The sequence below is a fragment of the Entelurus aequoreus genome, linkage group LG16 (assembly GCF_033978785.1).
Source record: "Entelurus aequoreus isolate RoL-2023_Sb linkage group LG16, RoL_Eaeq_v1.1, whole genome shotgun sequence".
NCBI classification, from domain to species: Eukaryota; Metazoa; Chordata; class Actinopteri; order Syngnathiformes; family Syngnathidae; genus Entelurus; species Entelurus aequoreus.
In genome coordinates, this window is record NC_084746.1 from 49,682,215 (window position 1) to 49,705,195 (window position 22,981).

Consider the following 22,981-nt stretch of genomic DNA (forward strand, 5'->3'; position numbering starts at 1 on the left):
ATCGGTAATTAAAGAGTTGGACAATATCGGAATATCGGATATCGGCAAAAAGCCATTATCGGACATCCCTAATTAGGATCAACATTTCCGCTTTTTTTTCTTTAAACTGTGACTTTTTTTTCCCTATTTTTGCTGTTTAATGTTATTCTAACAATATTAAAACTAGCTGTGGTTGTAAATGGCCCCTAGACTGCACCCTTGCTTAGGATGAAAGGTGTATGCGTTATCTGTTGATTACAGTATCAATCAATCAATCAATGTTTATTTATATAGCCCTAAATCACAAGTGTCTCAAAGGGCTGTACAAGCCACAACGACATCCTCGGTACAGAGCCCACATACGGGCAAGGAAAAACTCACCCCAGTGGGACGTCGGTGAATGACTATGAGAAACCTTGGAGAGGACCGCATATGTGGGTAACCCCCCCCCTCTAGGGGAGACCGAAAGCAACGGATGTCGAGTGGGTCTAACATAACATTGTGAAAGTCCAGTCCACAGTGGATCCAACACATCAGCGGGAGTCCAGTCCACAGCGGGGCCAACAGGAAACCATCCCGAGCGGAGACGGGTCAGCAGCGCAGAGATGTCCCCAACCGATGCACAGGCTAGTGGTCCACCCGGGGTCCCGGCTCTGGACAGCCAGCACTTCATCCATGGCCACCGGACCTATGCAACTCCCCCTCGCAAGGGACAGGGGAGAAGAGGAGAGAAGAAAAGAAACGGCAGATCAACTGGTCTAAAAAAGAGGGGGTCTATTTAAAGGCTAGAGTATACAAATGAGTTTTAAGATGGGACTTAAATGCTTCTACTGAGGTAGCATCTCTAACTGTTACCGGGAGGGCATTCCAGAGTACTGGAGCCCGAATAGAAAACGCTCTATAGCCCGCAGACTTTTTTTTGGCTCTGGGAATCACTAATAAGCCGGAGTTCTTTGAACGCAGATTTCTTGTCGGGACATATGGTACAATACAATCGGCGAGATAGGCTGGAGCTAAACCGTGTAATATTTTATACGTAAGTAGTAAAACCTTAAAGTCGCATCTTAAGTGCACAGGAAGCCAGTGCAGGTGAGCCAGTATAGGCGTAATATGATCAAACTTTCTTGTTTTTGTCAAAAGCCTTGCAGCCGCATTTTGTACCAACTGTAATCTTTTAATGCTAGACATAGGGAGGCCCGAAAATAATACGTTACAGTAATCGAGACGAGACGTAACGAACGCATGAATAATGATCTCAGCGTCGCTAGTGGACAAGATGGAACGAATTTTAGCGATATTACGGAGATGAAAGAAGGCCGTTTTAGTAACACTCTTAATGTGTGACTCAAATGAGAGAGTTGGGTCGAAGATAATACCCAGATTCTTTACCGAGTCTCCTTGTTTAATTCTTTGGTTGTCAAATGTTAAGGTGGTATTATTAAATAGATGTTGGTGTCTAGCAGGACCGATAATCAGCATTTCCGTTTTCTTAGCGTTGAGTTGCAAAAAGTTAGCGGACATCCATTGTTTAATTTCATTAAGACACGCCTCCAGCTGACTACAGTCCGGCGTGTTGGTCAGCTTTAGGGGCATGTAGAGTTGGGTGTCATCAGCATAACAGTGAAAGCTAACACCGTACTTGCGTATGATGTCACCCAGCGGCAGCATGTAGATACTAAAGAGTGCAGGGCCAAGAACCGAACCCTGGGGAACTCCGCACGTTACCTTGACATAGTCCGAGGTCACATTGTTATGGGAGACGCACTGCATCCTGTCAGTAAGATAAGAGTTAAACCAAGACAAGGCTAAGTCTGACATACCAATACGTGTTTTGATACGCTCTAATAAAATATTATGATCGACGGTATCGAAAGCGGCGCTAAGATCAAGAAGCAGCAACATAGATGACGCATCAGAATCCATCGTTAGCAATAGATCATTAGTCATTTTTGCGAGGGCTGTCAGAATAATTGTATCTAAGTTATCACAAAACGTTGTGTTACATTGAGTTCAGCTCGCCCGGCGAGAAGACAAAAGCTGTCTTTAATCCGACCAAGCAGAAGGCTTGTAAAACTCCACTGTGTAGGATGGGAAGCAACATGAAGGTGTTCTGTTTCTTTCATGTATTGTAATCAACAGAAAGATATTGTTCTAACCCAAGGACTTCAAAGCGGAGAGATGACAGGATCTGCCCAATTTCCAGACGACCTCTTTTTGAAGTATTTTACGAATTCTCTTTGAACTATTTTATGGAACTCTTTTTGAACTATTTTACGACCTCTTCTTTTGAACTATTCTGTAACCAAAGGCAACGCTGTTTACGACCCACTTCCCTCTGGAAGTGGAAGCGGTGGTCAGGTGGTCGGAGAAAGTCAAATAAAGAAGGAGGAGTGCAATCTTTTGGCAGAGCGTGCTGGAGACTGTACCAGAGTACAAGGTGTCCAGGCGTTTCTCTTTAATTGAGTCCAAATTGAATTCTGTCTCTGTTTAATTATTTGCCTCTTGTCTTGTTTAATAGATGTCATCAGTGTTTGAACCTGACAGACCTCTTCTTTGAACTGTTTTACGACTTTTTCTGTGAACTGTTTACGACCTTTTCTTTGAACTGTTGTAATCAATGGCGATGGTTGTTTACGACCCCCGTCCCTTAGAAACAGCTGTTGCCATGTAATCAGGGAAAGTCCAAATAAAATCTTTCGTCAGGAGCGTGGTGAGACTGTGCAAGAGTACAGTCCAGACGTCTCTCCTCAATTGAGCCAAATTTAATTATGTCTCTGTTTAATTCCTTGCTTCTTTGTCTGTTTAATAGATGTCATCAGTGTTTAAACCTGACAGACACAAAGCCTATAGTGTTTTTTCAGCCATGTTGAGGGGGGAGGGGGACTTTCTTTTCGCTTAAAACTTATAAATATGTAAAGTTGACTTTTATTGTATCTCAATAATGTCATGGTGCCCAAGGTGGCCTTGAAGATGGGGGGGTCCTGATTAAAAATGGAAAACAAACAGATAGAGGAGTTCATAATAAGCTGTAATGAGTGTGGATGTTGCTCCTCAGGGAGAGATAACATCTCACAATGTCTCCGCTCTCATCAAATTATGAAAATGAATATTCTTTATTTCTTCAACAGAACACACTGCAAAAAGTGAAATCTAAGTAAGATTAAATATCTCAAATAAGGGTGATATCTGCTTATTTTCTGTCTGATAAGAAAATTATTCTCACTAAGCAGATTTTATGTTAGAGTGTTTTACTTGTTTTAAGTGTTTTGGTCCTAAATGATGTCAGTAAGATATTACAGCTTGTTGCTGAGATGTGATGACCTATATTGAGTAAAACATGCTTGAAACTAGAATATCAACTGTTGCAAAGCTGTGTCATCAACACTCACAAGTAGGGATGTCCGATAATATCGGCCTGCCGATATTATCGGCCGATAAATGCGTTAAAATGTAATATCGGAAATTATCGGTATCGTTTTTTTTATTATCTGTATCTGGTTTTTTGTTGTTGTTGTTTTTTTATTAAATCAACATAAAAAACACAAGATACACTTACAATTAGTGCACCAACCCAAAATACCTCCCTCCCCCCATTTCTTTCTGTTATTAATATTCTGGTTCCTACATTATATATCAATATATATCAATACAGTCTGCAAGGGATACAGTCCGTAAGCACACATGATTGTGCGTGCTGCTGCTCCACTAATAGTACTAACCTTTAACAGTTAATTTTACTCATTTTCATTAATTACTAGTTTCTATGTAACTGTTTTTATATTGTTTTACTTTCTTTTTTATTCAAGAAAATGTTTTTAATTTAGTTATCTTATTTTATTATTTTTTTAAAAAGTACCTTATCTTCACCATACCTGGTTGTCCAAATTAGGCATAATAATGTGTTAATTCCACGACTGCATATATCGGTATCGGTTGATATCGGTATCGGTAATTAAAGAGTTGGACAATATCGGAATATCGGATATCGGCAAAAAGCCATTATCGGACATCCCTACTCACAAGTATAAAACTACTTTCTTAAGTAATAATTTCTTATTTCAAGCATGAAAAAAAATCATGATGCCGAGCGCACATCATTAAGTCAAGATAATGGCACTAGCATTTACTTCATTTAAGAATATTTTTCAACATATTGAGCAAATAGGTCTCAATTTTTTTCCTACCAAGAAAAGTGCACTTGTTATTAGTGAGAATATACTTATTTTAAGGTATTTTTGGGTTCATTGAGGTTAGCTAATTTTACTGGTTTTGGAAAGTCCTGACAAGCAGAATTTTCTTGTTCTATTGGCAGATAATTTTGCTTAGTTCAAATTAAATACCCCTAATTTTTGTATTTTTTTTTTCTTATTTATGAACGCTGACTTTTTGCAGTTCACTAATGTTCTCGCGGACACTTCCTGCCCATTAAAGGTCACCTCTGGCTGCGCGCCCTCGTCGAGTTCCTCGACTTTGCGTCCGAGCCTCCATTGCGCCAGGATGGACCTGAGCTTCATGTAGAAGATGGCCGTGTTGCGTCTAAAGAGACGGACTTCTTGTTGCAGCGCCGCCTTCTCCTGAGCCCAGGGAGACTCCGGACTCTGAAGGCCTGGCAACTGCAGAGCTGCATGCTGCGTCTCGGGATGTGGCCGCTTTTCCTCCTGCAAGAATATAACACTTACTAAATGTCAGAATTTGCAATTTCAATTCAACTGATATGAAGAATTTGAAATATTATTAAAGATGGCTCCACTGCTACAGAATGTGGAATTGGAATTACAGGAAGTGGAATCAAATTAATTGCTATTAAAACATTTTTTTTTTAGAGCCAAGTAACAAAAATAATTTGTCACGTTTATTGCAAAGGTTTTTTGGCCCCAGTACTAAAAATACTTCACAAACACTCAAATTAAACACAAATTCTTTCTATTTTAAATAATATTAATAATTTTGGTTAAATAAGCATTTTTCCACCCATAATTTAAAGGTTATAATTAGGGGTGTCCCAATACAACTTTTTCACTTCCGATATGATATTGACATTGGAGCCCTTGGCCGATACTGATAATAATCCGATATGATATCAGCAAGAATCCTACATATACTTTTATTAGGTTGTAGTGTGGAATTTTAGTAAAGGCTCGATTAAGTGAAATTAAACAAACAGATAACAATGGTAGGTATGAAAAACACTAACATTATGACAGATGTATGCTTTTAAAAGAGTGTTGATTAGTTTTTGGCAACATCACGGTCACAATAATTCATTAATTTAAACTCAGAACACAGTAAGTTGAATTATGCGGACGCGTTTGTTACTGGATACTTTCTAATACGTTTCTGCCTTGGAGACTTTGAATGTACACTACCGTTCAAAAGTTTGGGGTCACCCAAACAATTTTGTGGAATAGCCTTCATTTCTAAGAACAAGAATAGACTGTCGCGTTTCAGGTGAAAGTTCTCTTTTTCTGGCCATTTTGAGCGTTTAATTGACCCCACAAATGTGATGCTCCAGAAACTCAATCTGCTCAAAGGAAGGTCAGTTTTGTAACTTCTGTAACGAGCTAAAGTGTTTTCAGATGTGTGAACATGATTGCACAAGGGTTTTCTAATCATCAATTAGCCTTCTGAGCCAATGAGCAAACACATTGTACCATTAGAACACTGGAGTGATAGTTGCTGGAAATGGGCCTCTATACACCTATGTAGATATTGCACCAAAAAGCAGACATTTGCAGCTAGAATAGTTATTTACCACATTAGCAATGTATAGAGTGTATTTCTTTCAAGTTAAGACTAGTTTAAAGTTATCTTCATTGAAAAATAAGGACATTTTAATGTGACCCCAAACTTTTGAACGGTAGTGTATAATTAATATTCGAGATGTCCGATAATGGCTTTTTTCCGATATCCGATATTGTCCAACTCTTAATTACCGATTCAGATATCAACCGATACCGATATATACAGTCGTGGAATTAGCACATTATTATGCCTAATTTTGTTGTGATGCCCCGCTGGATGCATTAAACAATGTATGTAATAAATGTCCTTAATTGACCAATATTGCAGTAAAAAACAAGACAATATATGTCTAAACACAAGTTGCAAATAATTATAGTTGCATATTAATTAGGGATGTCCGATAATATCGGACTGCCGATATTATTGGCCGATAAATGCTTTAAAATGTAATATCGGAAATTATCGGTATCGGTTTCAAAAAGTAAAATTTAGGACTTTCCAAAATAAATCAACTCAAGTTATGGAAAAAAATGCCAACATGGCACTGCCATATTTATTATTGAAGTCACAAAGTGCATTATTTTTTTTAACATGCCTCAAAACAGCAGCTTGGAATTTGGGACATGCTCTCCCTGAGAGAGCATGAGGAGGTTGAGGTGTATATTGTAGCGTCCCAGAAGAGTTAGTGCTGCAAGGGGTTCTGGGTATTTGTTCTGTTGTGTTTATGTGGTGTTACGGTGCGGATGTTCTCCCGAAATGTGTTTGTCATTCTTGTTTGGTGTGGGTTCACAGTGTGGCGCATATTTGTAACAGTGTTAAAGTTGTTTATACGGCCACCCTCAGTGTGACCTGTATGGCTGTTAACCAAGTATGTGTTGCATTCACTTGTGTGTGTGAAAAGCCGTAGATATTATGTGATTGGGCCGGCACGCAAAGGAAGTGCCTTTAAGGTTTATGGCGCTCTGTACTTCTCCCTGGCGTTTTAAAAAGTCATACATTTTACTTTTTGAAACCGATACCGATAATTTCCGATATTACATTTTAAAGCATTTATCGGCCGATAATATCGGCAGTCCGATATTATCGGACATCCCTAATTAATATGCAACTATAATTAATTGATACTTGTTTATATTGACATATATTGTCTTGTTTTTTACTGCAATATTGGTCTATTAAGGACATTTATTACTAGGGATGTCCGATAATGGCTTTTTGCCGATATCCGATATTGTCCAACTCTTTAATTACCGATACCGATATCAACCGATACCGATATCAACCGATATATGCAGTCGTGGAATTAACACATTATCATGCCTAATTTGGACAACCAGGTATGGTGAAGATAAGGTACTTTTTTTTAAAAATTAGTAAAATAAGATAAATAAATTAAAAACATTTTCTTGACTAAAAAAGAAAGTAAAACAATATAAAAACAGTTACATAGAAACTAGTAATGAATGAAAATTAGTAAAATTAACTGTTAAAGGTTAGTACTATTAGTGGAGCAGCAGCACGCACAATCATGTGTGCTTACGGACTGTATCCCTTGCAGACTGTATTGATATATATTGATATATAATGTAGGAACCAGAATATTAATAACAGAAAGAAACAACCCTTTTGTGTGAATGAGTGTAAATGGGGGGAGGGAGGTTTTTTGGGTTGGTGCACTAATTGTAAGTGTATCTTGTGTTTTTTATTTTGATTTAATTAAAAAAAAAAAAAAAAACAACAACAAAAAAAACGATACCGATAATAAAAAAAAACGATACCGATAATTTCCGATATTACATTTTAACGCATATATCGGCCGATAATATCGGCAGGCCGATATTATCGGACATCTCTATTTACTACGTATGTCTAGCTTATGTGCTATTGTGTGCTTAGCTGTTGTGTAGCTGCCAGCTCCGAGTAGGCTATAACCTTTAGCTTTTGTAAACGACTTGACTAAAATACAAGAAAAGACCAACCTTGTGTGCTTATTGGAGGACATTTAGATGGTCACTGGCTGTCCAGCTTTGCACAAGTAAACATACTTACATCGGAGATTTTAGATGCGAGCCTATATACATTTTTAGCTGACATTGGACCAATGTTCCCTCTAATTGTTCATGTGTGTGAGCAAAGGCAAAAACTCCCTGAGCATTGAGTGGAGGCCATGTGAGCAACATCAGACATGCACACTGTGGCTACACCAGCAGCACACCTGGCCCAAACCTGAATAAATAACAAGTTACATCTCCATCCATCCATCCATTTTCTACCGCTTGTCCCTTTCGGGGTCGCGGGGGGTGCATTCGGGCGGAAGGCGGGGTACACCCTGGACAAGTCCCCGCCTCATAGCAGGGCCAACACAGATAGACAGACAACATTCTCTTATTATTATAATCAAATGACAGCAGTCATTTCCATTTCTAATATAAGTGTTTAGGCCCACTTACAATGACAATAACAACAAATATTGTTTTTCATGAACTGTGTACTTGTATTGTTTGTCTGGGTGGAGGTCCTGCTTTGGAAATAATTTGTACCCCTTTCAGACATTGCATTTAGTTCCCATGAAAACATTCACATGTTGCACAATGAGATGTAAGCAGGGGATCATGTGTACATTCCTGCAACTTCCTGTTTGTGAAAAATATATTTGTATTAGTATTTATTTAATATACTAACAGCATTTCATGATTAATATTTATAAATGAAGATTCCTAATAAATGACACTAGAATAAGCACACATTTGATTGGTAAATCATAGTGTAAGGACCTGGTATTACACTTTATGTGTGGTGTTGGAGTTGTCCGACTTTTTGTGTGGCTGTAAACGCATCACTGGCTAAGTGCCATATGTGCGTGTGTTGGCGCAAGTGAGAAAGAGCGAGCGGCTGCTGTTGATATAACAAAGTTGCTTTTGGTCTGGTTTGTACTGCAGAAAATGACCACTTTTGCGAGATATCATTTTTTTTTTACTAATGTTTTGGTGATGTGTTTATGGCCGACAATAAAGAGTTTTGCTCAGTAAAGTGATGGATGGAATTCATGTCCTCAAAGCGTCTCGACAGACGTTACAATATTTGAACAATGATGACGAAAACTGTTTTCTCCGTCGTGTCCGTGTGTCGGAAATTGTTATGCGCCTATTTTTTTATTTGATTTTGTGCGTGGCATAGATTTGCTGTGCGCAGAGGACGCTTGAGCAGTGCGCAATTGCACAGGCGCGCACCTTAGAGGGAACGTTGCATTGGACCGATATCCAACGTCAATATCGGATTGGGACACCACATGTTATAACACATCAAAACATTCCAATTAACTGTGTACATGAAGTTTGTAGTAATATTATGAAATATATAAAATACTGTAAACATGATTTTGCAATACACCAAAATGAATAATTGGAATTGCAACTCTCCAATTAGAATTTGAATATGAATTTGACTTCCTGTTTGCATCCTCAATTCAAATGTAAGGAAGTGATCCCTCAATGCACAAGCCTGATGCGTAGTGAGAAATGCAAATGAAGGAACGTTTGTGGCCTGCAATCTCGTACCTGCGGCAGCGAGGCGACAGTTTCCCGTTCGTCCGACGCGACTCTCGTCCTTCGCTCGTGATCCGCGCGAAGCTGGTGCGCGTCAGCAGCGGGCGCCTCCCGTAGCTGAACGCACAACAGCAGAAGACGCTGGTTAGTCACAGCAGGGCCGGCCCGTGGCATAGGCCGTATAGGCAAATGCTAAGGGCGCCGTCCAGCAGGGGGCGCCACGCCAGTGCCACAAATGTTGGATTAAAAAAAAAAGAAAAAAGTTGGTACTATTATTTCTAAATACAAAAAATAATCCCACGTTAATTAAAATGCAAAGTAAAGCCTATTTAATAGAAATATTATTTGTTACAACATTACATAACCCCCCGCCCCCGCACGGTGCGCCCCCTCCCTTCCCGTATCATGACTCTTACCACATCAAAAAATCAACACAAGATGTCAAAACGGCCAAAACTGTCAGGTGCCCAGGGAAGAAAAAAGAGAAAAGAGGAGGAGAAACGAGAAAAAGACAGAGGAAGCAGGTAGGTAACGTTAGCCTACATGAAATTATTTGTCTGTTACAGAATGTGATAGTAACCTGGCTTTTTAGCATTAAGCTTATGTTACATGATTCGGCAATTGCTAATCAATAAATAGCTAGTTCTGTTTAGGTAATTACTAGGGATGTCCGATAATGGCTTTTTGCCGATATCCGATATTCCGATATTGTCCAACTCTTTAATTACCGATACCGATGTCAACCGATACCGATATCAACCGATATATGCAGTCGTGGAATTAACACGTTATTTTGCCTAATTTGGACAACCAGGTATGGTGAAGATAAGGTACTTTTTTAAAAAAATTGTAAAATAAGATAAATAAATTAAAAACATTTTCTTGAATAAAAAAGAAAGTACAACAATATAAAAACAGTTACATAGAAACTAGTAATGAATGAAAATGAGTAAAATTAACTGTTAAAGGTTAGTACTATTAGTGGACCAGCAGCACGCACAATCATGTGTGCTTACGGACTGTATCCCTTGCAGACTGTATTGATATATATTGATATATAATGTAGGAACCGGAATATTAATAACAGAAAGAAACAACCCTTTTGTGTGAATGAGTGTGAATGGGGGAGGGAGGTTTTTTGGGTTGGTGCACTAATTGTAAGTGTATCTTGTGTTTTTTATGTTGATTTAATTAAAAAAACAAAAAAAAACAAAAAAAAACGATACAGATAATAAAAAAAACGATACCGATAATTTCCGATATTACATTTTAACGCATATATCGGCCGATAATATCGGCAGGCCGATATTATCGGACATCCCTAGTAATTACAGTACTCCCACCTTACATTCCTCAGGGACATTTCTATTAGATCTTTTAAGCAGGTGTTGTCTGTTTACATTGTTATTGCCTTCTGGTTAGCTAATGTTTGCCCTGCAGGTAATAGTCACTTTTCCACCCCTTTATATATTAGGTATAGTTGTAAGCCTAGTTGTTAAAGTGCACATCATTAATGTTGATTAAGCAATATCGCATGAGAGGAAATGCTGTTTTTTTAATTTGAGCACTGCTGTGATTCGGTTAAAGATAATCATAACATAACATTCTCATATAATATGTTAATTTGCTTTCTTTCAGTAAAAAAAAAAGGTCAAAGACAAAGCTATTCGGTTTCTTGTGAGTATATACACTTCATGACCTCAGTAAAGAAGCCGAAACATCAAATCAAGCGTCGGCGCATGATTTGTTTGCAATGTCAGGATTGGGCTTCAGTGGCGACCTTCGGCCTCGCCTGGCCTGTCAGTCCAATGTCGGACACAAATCACACAGCGCCCCGCTAATCCCGCCTCAGTCCCTTCACCTCGGGGGATTACTGAAAGAATGCACGCAGATGTGCTGCGTAATATGTCATCGTTACGTCACTGACTTTTTAAACTATGAAGGGCAAATTGTTGAAACTACAGGGCAAACAAACTAACTGAAATTAGCACTGAAATTGACTCTAAACTTGACTTTCTTTTTCAATCATTGATCTATTTTCCTCATTCTTTATTTTCCTCTCTTACTACAAAATGAATGAAATAGAATAGAATAGAAAGTACTTTATTGATCCCTGGAGGAAATTCAGCACCATGGTGACTTATAATCCGACTATCAGTCATTCCTCCTACACCTTTTCGGATAGACTTTTAAAACTCTTTAATGTAACTTTGTTATGCATATTAGAAACTAATAAATCAATGACCATGACTATTGATTATTTTCCTATCTCAGCATCCGCAGTGTTTTGACATTTACACACCCGTTGCATTCTGAATGGTAGAAAGAGCATTTAGATGCTAAATCGAAATCAAATATACACGGACATTTCCAGTGGGAAAGCTACGGAGCCCCTAAACATAAAGGCACATGGGGGAATTTTTTTTTTTCCATATTTTTCTTTAGATATGTAGCTCATGCGCATGCAAAAGTTTCAATTGTGTGTATCTTCCAAACAAGAATTTTTCTTAATAACAAATTTTATTTAAAAAAAAAAATGGGGGGGATTTTTTTTTTAAATAAAATACTTTTTTTTTTTTTTTTTAGATATTTCTCAAAAATTTCTCGTGCGCACGAGAAACTATCTCGTGCGCACGTTGATGTGATAAAACTAGAGATGTCCGATAATATCGGCCTGCCGATATTATCGGACGATATATGCGTTAAATGTAATATCGGAAATTATCGGTATCGTTTTTTTTTTATTATCGGTGTCGTTTTTTTTTAAATTATTATATATATATATTTTTTTATTATTTATTAAATCAACATAAAAAACACAAGATACACTTACAATTAGTGCACCAACCCAAAAAACCTCCCTCCCCCATTTACACTCATTCACACAAAAGGGTTGTTTCTTTCTGTTATTAATATTCTGGTTCCTACATTATATATCAATATATATCAATACAGTCTGCAAGGGATACAGTCCGTAAGCACACATGATTGTGCGTGCTGCTGCTCCACTAATAGTACTAACCTTTAACAGTTAATTTTACTCATTTTCATTCATTACTAGTTTCTATGTAACTGTTTTTATATTGTTGTACTTTCTTTTTTATTCAAGAAAATGTTTTTAATTTATTTATCTTATTTTACTAATTTTTTTAAAAAGTACCTTATCTTCACCATACCTGGTTGTCCAAATTAGGCATAATAATGTGTTAATTCCACGACTGCATATATCGGTTGATATCCGTATCGGTAATTAAGGAGTTGGACAATATCGGAATATCGATATCGGCAAAAAGCCATTATCGTACATCCCTAGATAAAACCTCTTTCTTGTTTGGAAGATACACACAATTGTAACTGTTATTTCTTCTTGCACATAATAAATATGTACAACATGTTTGGATGTGTTCATTTCGACGTAATATTTTAAAATTTACACATCCCATATTTACACACGCGTATTTTACTAGAATACCCTTACGAGCATTACATATATCAAAATCAAGTACCTACTGTACTGTTTACTTGTTGAAATACCCTTTTTAGAACAAATATCTACCCAAAATGGCCACTTTGTTGCTGACAAAAATTGATTTCAAGTAATATTTTGATATTGACACATCTTATCTCTGCATATTCTACTAGAATACCCTTATTAGTATTACATATACTGTTTATAAATCAAGTACCTACTGTACTGTGTACTTGTAGAAATACCCTTTTTAGAACAAATATCTACCCAAATGGCCACTTTGCTGCTGCCAAAAATTGATTCCAGATAATATCAACAATTTTAACAAAATGTCAAAGCATTTCTCTAAAAACCAATAATATAGTTTCTCGTGCGCACGTTCATGTGATAAAACCTCTTTCTTGTTTGGAAGATACACACAATTGTAACCATTATTTCTTCTTGCACATAATAAATATGTACAACGTGTTTGGATGTGTTCATTTGTGTAAAATTGTCATTAAATGTAATATTGCCTGACAAAAAGTGATTTGACGTAATATTTACACAAGCGTATTTTACTGGAATACCCTTACGAGCATTACATATATCAAAATCAAGTACCTACTGTACTGTTTACTTGTTGAAATACCCTTTTTACAACAAATATTTACCCAAACTGGCCACTTTGCTGCTGACAAAAATTGATTTCAAGTAATATTTTGATATTGACACATCTTATCTCTGCATATTCTACTAGAATACCCTTATTAGTATTACATATACTGTATATAAATCAAGTACCTAGTTGTAGAAATACGCTTTTTAGAACAAATATCTACCCAAATGGCCACTTTGCTGCTGCCAAAAATTGATTCCAGATAATATTAACAATTATAACAAAATGTCAAAGCATTTCGCTAAGAAGCAAAAATATAGTTTGTCGTGCGCACGAGAAACTTTTGCGTGCGCACGAGATAGTTTCGTGTGCGCACGAGATACATATCTAAAAAAAAATATGAATTTTTTTTTTTTTAATAAAAAATAATAATTCCCCCATGTCCCTTTAGGGGCTCCGTAGAAAGCAAACACTGTGAGTGGATCTTTAAGAAGTAGAGAAGGAAGTGAAATAAATCATCATAGTATGATCATTGAGAGCCTTTAGACAAGCTGGAATTGAATATATTTTATACCGAATAAAAACAATATTTTCATTTGTAGTCCAATGGTCTAAAAGAGTATTTTATTAGTATTAGTCTAGATTTCAGGAGGTTATGTATTACTTTGTTTTTTCTGTTTGTTTGTTAACAACATAACTCACAAATTTTGATTAAACGTTCAGGAAATGTAAAAAAAAAAAACGGACAAGAAAAGTTTAGGTGTGATTAGGGATGATACTCCAAACCGGTTTTCCCGGTTGTTTGATAAGAAAAGAACAGAGTCCTCGGACTCGAATCCCTTTTTGAGAACCGGTAGCCGTTATCGAGACCACTATAGTAAAGGAAAAGAGTTGATTCTTTATTCGAATCCCGTCCCGACCAGAAATGCTCCGTGGGACATCACAATAAATGACGTCACGTAGCTCAGTCATTAGGCGCAGATAGCGAAAGCAGGAAAACAATGGACGGGAAAAAGCGCTCCAAGGTGTAATAAAGTTCAAAACAAAAGCTATAATCCATCGAATAACTTTACTGAGAGATTTTAGCAGGGTAAAACACATGACCAACACTTTTACGACCAACCGGAAACATAGCAACCAGGCTAGCAACGCACCTCCTTTACGACAGCTGCCGCAACGTTCTTAAAACAACCGCAGCACATACATATATATACAACACATCTCCCTTTTTTAACTTTTGTTTTTCTTTCCTTGTAAACAAAACAAAATCACACTGTAGATGTGTTGTCTGTCTAATTATAAATAATGCAGACGAGGCGTGTTGGCTGAGTTCTTGACGTTTACTTTCACAGCGTGGCAACATGCAACACTTTTCGGGGCTACCGCGCATGCTCGTAACTCCCGTTGCATGCTGGGTAGTGTAGTTGTTATATTCTCTAGCTCATAACATTTTTCCCCCATAAAGAAATAATGTTAACTCAATAAAGTGTATTTCTTTTTTTAGCTTTAACTTTTCATTTTTTAGCATTGTAACCACATTTGCAAACAACTTTTCTCTTCGTAGAATGTTCTTTCAATAAAGAAATAAAGTGCAAAAATGTCAAAGCATCATAACAAACAGTTATGTTCCAATAGCAGCAGAAGTGCACTTTTTGGAGAGTTGTATTATTTTCAGTTTTGTGCCCAAGGGACTGATTTTATTTAACACTATATTATTATTTATACACCTATAGTGATCACAGAGACAGGTTGTTTTTGTGTTACTGTATATATTTTTTTCTCTGAAAAATCCCACTTAATATACTTTGGGTAACAACAGTCAATATTTATTTATTTATTAGATTTAATTTTTGTATTATATAATAAAAGTGAGCTTTTGTTAAACCAAATATTGTGTGTTTTTTTCCATATACAACAACCTATCTGGACTCGATAAGAGAATCGATAAGGAATCGGTTCGATAAGAGGATTCGATAATAGGCTCGAACTCGATAATTCCTTATCAAACATCATCCCTAGGTGTGATACGGATCTTTTATCCTACATTACCTTAGGTCAGTTCTTCTCAAATAGTGGGGTGCGTGTTACCCTAGGGCAGGGGTCACCAATGCGGTGCCCGCGGGCACCAGGTAGCCCGTAAGGACCAAATGAGTAGCCCGCTGGCCTGTTCTAAAAATAGCTCAAATAGCAGCACTTACCAGTGAGCTGCCTCTATTTTTTAAATTTGATTTATTTACTAGCAAGCTGGTCTCGCTTTGCCCGACATTTTTAATTCTAAGAGAGACAAAACTCAAATAGAATTTGAAAATCCAAGAAAATATTTTAAAGACTTGGTCTTCACTTGTTTTAAATAAATTCATTAATTTTTTTACTTTGCTTCTTATAACTTTCAGAAAGACAATTTTAGAGAAAAAATACAACCTTAAAAATGTTTTTAGGATTTTTAAACACATATACCTTTTTACCTTTTAAATTCCTTCCCCTTCTTTCCTGACAATTTAAATCAATGTTCAAGTAAATTTATTTTTTTTACTGTAAAGAATAATAAATACATTTTAATTTAATTCTTCATTTTAGCTTCTGTTTTTTCGACAAAGAATATTTGTGAAATATTTCTTGAAACTTATTATGATTAAAATTCAAAAAAAATATTCTGGCAAATCTAGAAAATCTGTAGAATCAAATTTAAATCTTATTTCAAACTCTTTTGAATTTCTTTTAAAATTTTTGTTATGGTAAATCTAGAAGAAATAATGATTTGTCTTTGTTAGAAATGTAGCTTGGTCCAATTTGTTATATATTCTAACAAAGTGCAGATTGGATTTTAACCTATTTAAAACATGTCATCAAAATTCTAAAATTAATCTTAATCAGGAAAAATTACTAATGATGTTTCATAAATTCTTTTTTTCATTTTTTCAAAAAGATTCGAATTAGCTAGTTTTTCTCTTCTTTTTTTCGGTTGAATTTTGAATTTTAAAGAGTCGAAATTGAAGATAAACTATGTTTCAAAATTTTATTGTATTTTTTTTCGTGTTTTCTCCTCTTTTAAACCGTTCAATTAAGTGTAAATATCATTAATTATTAATAATAACATAGAGTTAAAGGTAAATTGAGCAAATTGGCTATTTCTGGCAATTTATTTAAGTGTGTATCAAACTGGTAGCCCTTCACATTAATCAGTACCCAAGAAGTAGCTCTTGCTTTCAAAAAGGTTGGTGACTCCTGCCCTAGGGAATATGCTTTATCAGTATCATGCAGTATCATGCTTCAAACCCTGCTTTGAAAAGCTGTGCACTACAATCCTGACTTCCTCATTTTAATTGAAAAATATATATATATATATATATTTTTTTGTAATTAAAGTACCAGTAGAGTGGAAAATCAAGTTGCCTCTATATTGAAGCTCTTATCATATATGTCTGATTTATGACTCAAAAAAACTTCCAAAGTTTGCGAATAAATAGATATGGAAATAGTACAAATCTCACACAGATTCCCGACCTATTTCGAGAGATAATGTCACGTGATCCGTCATGTTAGAAATAGCAACCGCAGATCCCTTCCCCATCAACAACAATTCTAATCAAGCAGACGTCGTGAGAGCAAACAGCGATTACTTTGGGAGAAATTATGATCCAATTATGAGAACTGTGTTATGATCCCTAACACAAGGGGGATGAGTAATACATTTTAGAAGGCGAGCGCTAAACGTTTGCAGCTTTATTGAAACACTAAGGCGTCAACAGCATTGCGAGGTGCCAAACATTCAAACTAACCATTTCAAACCGTAATAATACAAAAACTTACTGTAATATTTCCCCTCTCGCTGTGACGCTCCCATAAATCTGTTTAGGTAAAGATTCAATCACAATCCTCATGAAGGGTTAAAAAAAAAAAGTATTTTTCACCATCCACGGCCACATTTGTCTGCTAGCAGGTGAGCGATGCATGAAGTATCATCTAGTATTTACTTCTAGCAAGTTTGAGATAAAGCAGGAGCAGTTTAGTGCAGTGCAAACTAGCATTAGCTCACTGCTATCAATGCGCCGCTAAAATAGGCTGTCTGCGTTGGCGCTTGAAGTAACAATATCACTCATATGTGAATTATATTTATATAGCGCTTTTATATAGAGCAGGGATGTCAAACTCAAATACAGAGTGGGCCAAAATTTAAAACTGAACAAAGCCGCGGGCCAAGGTTGAACAAATTAACCTTTAGTTATATGTATATTTATATATATATATATATTTATAGTGTATATAGTATATAATATATTCATAGTGTATATAATATATTTATAGTGTATATAGTATATAATATGTATATTTATAGTGACATGCAAAATCGAGTTTCAAATAATAATAATAACTAGAGCGCAATTTTGAGTTTTGGGGTTCGGTTTTTTTTTTAGATCGCAATTTCCACCAGTCCCGATGTGTGTGAAAAGTTTGGTGAGTTTTGAACTATTTTAAGGGGGTCAAATTACTGCTCAAAGAGGCAAAAATGAGTGTTTTTAGTCATTTTTTAAGTTGAAGGGGAAATTGCCAACTTTCTGTTGGTTTTTGCCCGAGGATGTTAAATTATGAAATGTAGGTCTAAGTCAGACCTACATAGAGGTTTTTGTTTCATGTCTCTACGAACTTCCTAGTGGGAGTTACAGGCAGTTTGTTTTTGTTTTTTCCTAGGGGGCGCCAGAGCGCAATTTTGATTTTTGGGGTTTGGTTTTTTCATTAGATGGCAATTTTCACAGGTGCTGATGTGTGTGTCAAATTTGGTGAGTTTTGAAGCATGTTAAGTGGGTCAAATTAGAGTTTTTTGTGGCGGCGGAATAATAATAATAATAATAATAAACCTTACAATAGCAATAGTGTCCTTTGTCCATGTACAAAGGACTCCCTGTGGGAGTCTTTTATACAGGGTACATGCAGACCCTAATAATTAAAAAATATCAATGGCATATTAAATACAATTTAAATAAAAATTGAATGCCTCTTTTCTATTTGCAGCCTTCTGAGGTAAATATCAACATTAACTTTTTCCACAGGCTAATACATTTGAAAATAAAATAACAATGAATAAACCAACCATTCTGGACTTTAAACTGCTCAGTTTGCAACACACTGATCTAATCTGATGTGCCATCTTTTCTTGGATGCTAGTTCATTCATGTCGGGGCTCAGGCTTTGAGCTGAGGCAACCTTCATTATCCAACGAAGGTGTTCATCAGTCATTATATCTCATAGTCCACCCGGACCAAAGTCTTGGGGGCGTGCCTTAAAGGCACTGCCTTTAACATCCTCTACGAGCTGTCGTCATGTCCGCTTTACATCCATTCTAACCACGTGCCGGCCCAGTCACAAGATACTGTATGTGCGGCTTCTGTACGCACGCACACGTGAATGCAAGGCATACTTGATCAACAGCGATACAGGTTACACTGAGGGTGGACGTATAAACAACTTTAACACTGTTAGAAATACACACCACAATGTGAATCCACACCAAACAAGAATGACAAACATTTCGGGAGAACATCCGCACCGTAACACAACATAAACACAACAGAAGAAATACCCAGAACCCTTTGCAGCACTAACTCTTCCGTGACGCTACAAAATACACCCCCGCTACCACCAACCCCCTCCCCACACACACACACCTTGTAGCGTTTGTGTTTGTCATTCTTGTTTGGTGTGGGTTCACAGTGTGGCGTATATTTCTAACAGTGTTAAAGTTGTTTATACGGCCACCCTCAGTGTAACCTGTATCGCTGTTGATAAAGTATGCGTTGCATTCACTTGTGTGTGCGTGCAGAAGTCGCACATATTACGTGACTGGGCCAGCACTCGTTGGACTGGATGAAAAGCAGACGTGAAGATTTTCGGGAGGGGCACGGAAATTTGGGAGTCTCCCGGGAGGATTGGCAAGTATGAGAATTAGCGGTGAATGCGGTGTTACCACGGCACCGCCGCTGTATATAATCGGCGGGCCAGCTCTAGTGTTAATTTGATATCGCCTCAAGGGCCAAGTGAAATTTGACACCCATGATCTAGAGCAGGGGTCACCAACCTTTTTGAAACCAAGAGGTACTTCTTGGGTACTGATTAATGCGAAGGGCTACCAGTTTGATACACACTTCAATAAATTGCCAGAAATAGCCAATTTGCTCAATTTACCTTTAACTCTATGTTATTATTAATAATTAATGATATTTACACTTAATTGAACGGTTTAAAAGAGGAGAAAACACGGAAAAAAATGACAATTAAATTTTGAAACATAGTTTATCTTCAATTTCGACTCTTTAAAATTCAAAATTCAACCGAAAAAAAGAAGAGAAAAACTAGCTAATTCGAATCTTTTTAAAAAAAAAAAAAAAAAAATTTATGGAACATCATTAGTAATTTTTCCTGATTAAGATTAATTTTAAAATTTTGATGACATATTTTAAATAGGTTAAAATCCAATCTGCACTTTGTTAGAATATATAACAAATTGGACCAAGCTATATTTCTAACAAAGACAAATCATTATTTCTTCTAGATTTTCCAGAACAACATTTTTTAAATAAATTCAAAAGACTTTGAAATAAGATTTGATTCTACAGATTTTCTAGATTTGCCAGAATATTTTTTTTGAAATTTAATCATAATAAGTTTGAAGAAATATTTCACAAATATTCTTCGTCGAAAAAACAGAAGCTAAAATGAAGAATTAAATTAAAATGTATTTATTATTCTTTACAATAAAAAAAATAAATTTACTTGAACATTGATTTAAATTGTCCGGAAAGAAGGAATTTAAAAGGTAAAAAGGTATATGTGTTTTAAAAATCCTAAAATCATTTTTAAGGTTGTATTTTTTCTCTAAAATTGTCTTTCTGAAAGTTATAAGAAGCAAAGTAAAAAAAAAAAGAATTTATTTAAACAAGTGAAGACCAAGTCTTTAAAATATTTTCTTGGATTTCCAAATTCTATTTGAGTTTTGTCTCTCTTAGAATTAAAAATGTCGGGCAAAGCGAGACCAGCTTGCTAGTAAATAAATACAATTTAAAAAATAGAGTCAGCTCACTGGTAAGTGCTGCTATTTGAGCTATTTTTAGAACAGGCCAGTGGGCTACTCATCTGGTCCTTACGGGCTACCTGGTGCCCGCGGGCACCGCGTTGGTGACCCCTGATATAGAGACTCAAAGCACTTAACATAGTTAAACCCATTATCTACATCTTTAAGCTACATTTCAACCAGTGTGAGTGGCACTGGGAGCGGGTGTTTATTTTTTTCTGTTTACTTTTTGTTTTATGTGGTTCTCCTTCTGGGAGTGGGGAGTGCTCATGTATGCTTACTACTAGTGCGTTCCTTGGTTTTAGTTTTTGTTTATTTTCCATAACACTTTACTGTATTTGTATATGTGGGTGTGTGCGTATATATATGCACTATATTGGGGCGGTATAGCTCAGTTGGTAGAGTGGCCGTGCCAGCAACTTGAGGGTTCCAGGTTCGATCCCCGCTTCCGCCATCCTAATCACTGCCGTCGTGTCCTTGGGCAAGACACCTTACCCACCTGCTCCCAGTGCCACCCACACTGGTTTAAATGTAGCTTCGATATTGGGTTTCACTATGTAAAGTGCTTTGAGTCACTAGAGAAAAAGCACTATATAAATATAATTCACTTCACTTATTGCCAAAAGTATTTGGCCGCCTGCCTTTACTCACATATGAACTTGAAGTGCCATCCCATGGAATTGTCCAAAAATGTTTTGCTATCCTGGAGCATTCAAAGTTCCTTTCACTGGAACTAAGGGGCCAAGCCCAACTCCTGAAAAAACAACCCCACACCATAATTCCTCCTCCACCAAATTCCACACTCGGCGCAATGCAGTAGCGTTCTCCTGGCAACCTCCAAACCCAGACTGGTCCATCAGATTGCCAGATGGAAAAGCGTGACTCATCAGTCCAGAGAAAACGTCTCCACTGCTCTAGAGTCCAGTGGCGACGTGCTTTACACCACTGCATCACACGCTTTGCATTGGCTTGGATGCAGCTGCTCGGCCATGGAAACCCATTCCATGAAGCTCTCTGCGTACTGTACGTGGGCTAATTGGAAGGTCACATGAAGTTTGGAGCTCTGTAGCAACTGACTGTGCAGAAAGTCTTTGCACTATGCGCTTCAGCATCCGCCGACCCCTCTCTGTCAGTTTTACGTGGCCTACTAATCAGAAAGGTTAACCAACGAACGAGATTTCTCTACAGAATTTCCTCTCTGGTCAACAAAAGCACCTTGAGGATTCTGGCGGGAACTCTCGTTCAACCCTTTTTCGATTACGCATGCACCTCCTGGTACCCTAGCACCTCCAAAACCCTCAAATCTAAACTCCAAACATCTCAGAACAAGCTAGTCAGGTTACTTCTAGACCTCCACCCCAGATCCCACCTCACTCCTACTCACTTCTCTAAAGTGGGCTGGCTCAGGGTGGAGGACAGAGTTAAACAACTTGCACTGAGCCTAGTCTATAAAATCCGCTACACCTCCCTGATACCGAAGTACATGCCAAACTACTTCCTTAACGTAAATGACCGCCATAACCACAACACCAGGGGGAGCTCCACTAACCACGTTAAACCCAGATTCCGAACTAACAAAGGTCTTAACTCATTCTCTTTCTATGCCACATCAATGTGGAATGCGCTCCCAACAGGTATAAAAGAAAGGGCATCTCTATCCTCCTTCAAAACCGCAATAAAAGTTCACCTCCAGGCAGCTACAACCCTAAACTAACACCCTCCCCGGATTGCTAATCATCAAATGTAAACAATCAAATGCGGATACTTTTTCTTATGCCTTCTGATCTCTCTCTCTCTCTCTCTCTCTCTCTGTCCACTACTTGATGTCCATATCCTGTGTCTTCTTGTTGTCTCCTTCCCCCAGGTTGTTTGTGGTGTCGTGTGGACATTTGCATTGCCAACATTTCAATGTATACTGCTGTATATGTGTTGTAAAAATGGAAAATCCTAAATAAATCTTAAATGAATAAAAAAAAGTGTACACATAAACCAGATGTTAACTGATAAAAAATGAATAACTTTTTAGTTCCACTTGTGCACTGCAAAAAGTCGGTGTTCTAAAACAAGAAAAAAAAATTACAAAAATTAGGGGTATTTTATTTGAACTAAGCAAAATTATCTGCCAATAGAACAAGAACATTCAGCTTGTCAAGACTTTCCAAAACAAGTAAAATTAGCCAAACTCAAAGAAAAACCTTAAAATAAGTATATTCTCACTAATAACATGTGCACTTTTCTTGGTAGAAAAAAAAAAGAGACCTTTTTGCTCAATATGTTGAAAAATATTCTTAAATGAAGTAAATGCTAGTGGCATTATCTTGACATAATGATATGCGCTCGGCATTACATTTCTTGAAACCAGAAAACTTATACTAAAAACTAGGGATGTCCGATAATGGCTTTTTGCCTATATCCGATATTCCGATATTGTCCAACTCTTTAATTACCGATACCGATATCAACCGATACCGATATCAACCGATATATGCAGTCGTGGAATTAACACATTATTATGCCTAATTTGGACAACCAGGTATGGTGAAGATAAGGTACTTTTTAAAAAAATTTGTAAAATAAGATAA

The 22,981-nt window shown here is 36.9% G+C and overlaps 1 protein-coding gene across 9 annotated transcripts in view; it reads right to left on the minus strand.

The window, feature by feature from the left end:
- Positions 1 to 22,981, minus strand: part of LOC133631133 (microtubule cross-linking factor 1-like) — a 130,782-nt gene that overhangs the window by 26,811 nt on the left and 80,990 nt on the right. For 8 of the 9 annotated variants that reach the window (XR_009821401.1, XR_009821402.1, XM_062023217.1 and 5 more), the window contains 2 exons: positions 9,279 to 9,383; positions 4,416 to 4,637 (listed from right to left, as the gene is read on the minus strand). Coding sequence is in view for 7 of the 9 variants with exons in the window: in XM_062023217.1 (XP_061879201.1) it covers positions 4,416 to 4,637; positions 9,279 to 9,383 (327 nt within the window). In the remaining 2 variants the exon portion in view is untranslated. The remainder of the gene's footprint in view (positions 1 to 4,415; positions 4,638 to 9,278; positions 9,384 to 22,981) is intronic. The other variant, XM_062023221.1, reaches the window with a different exon arrangement.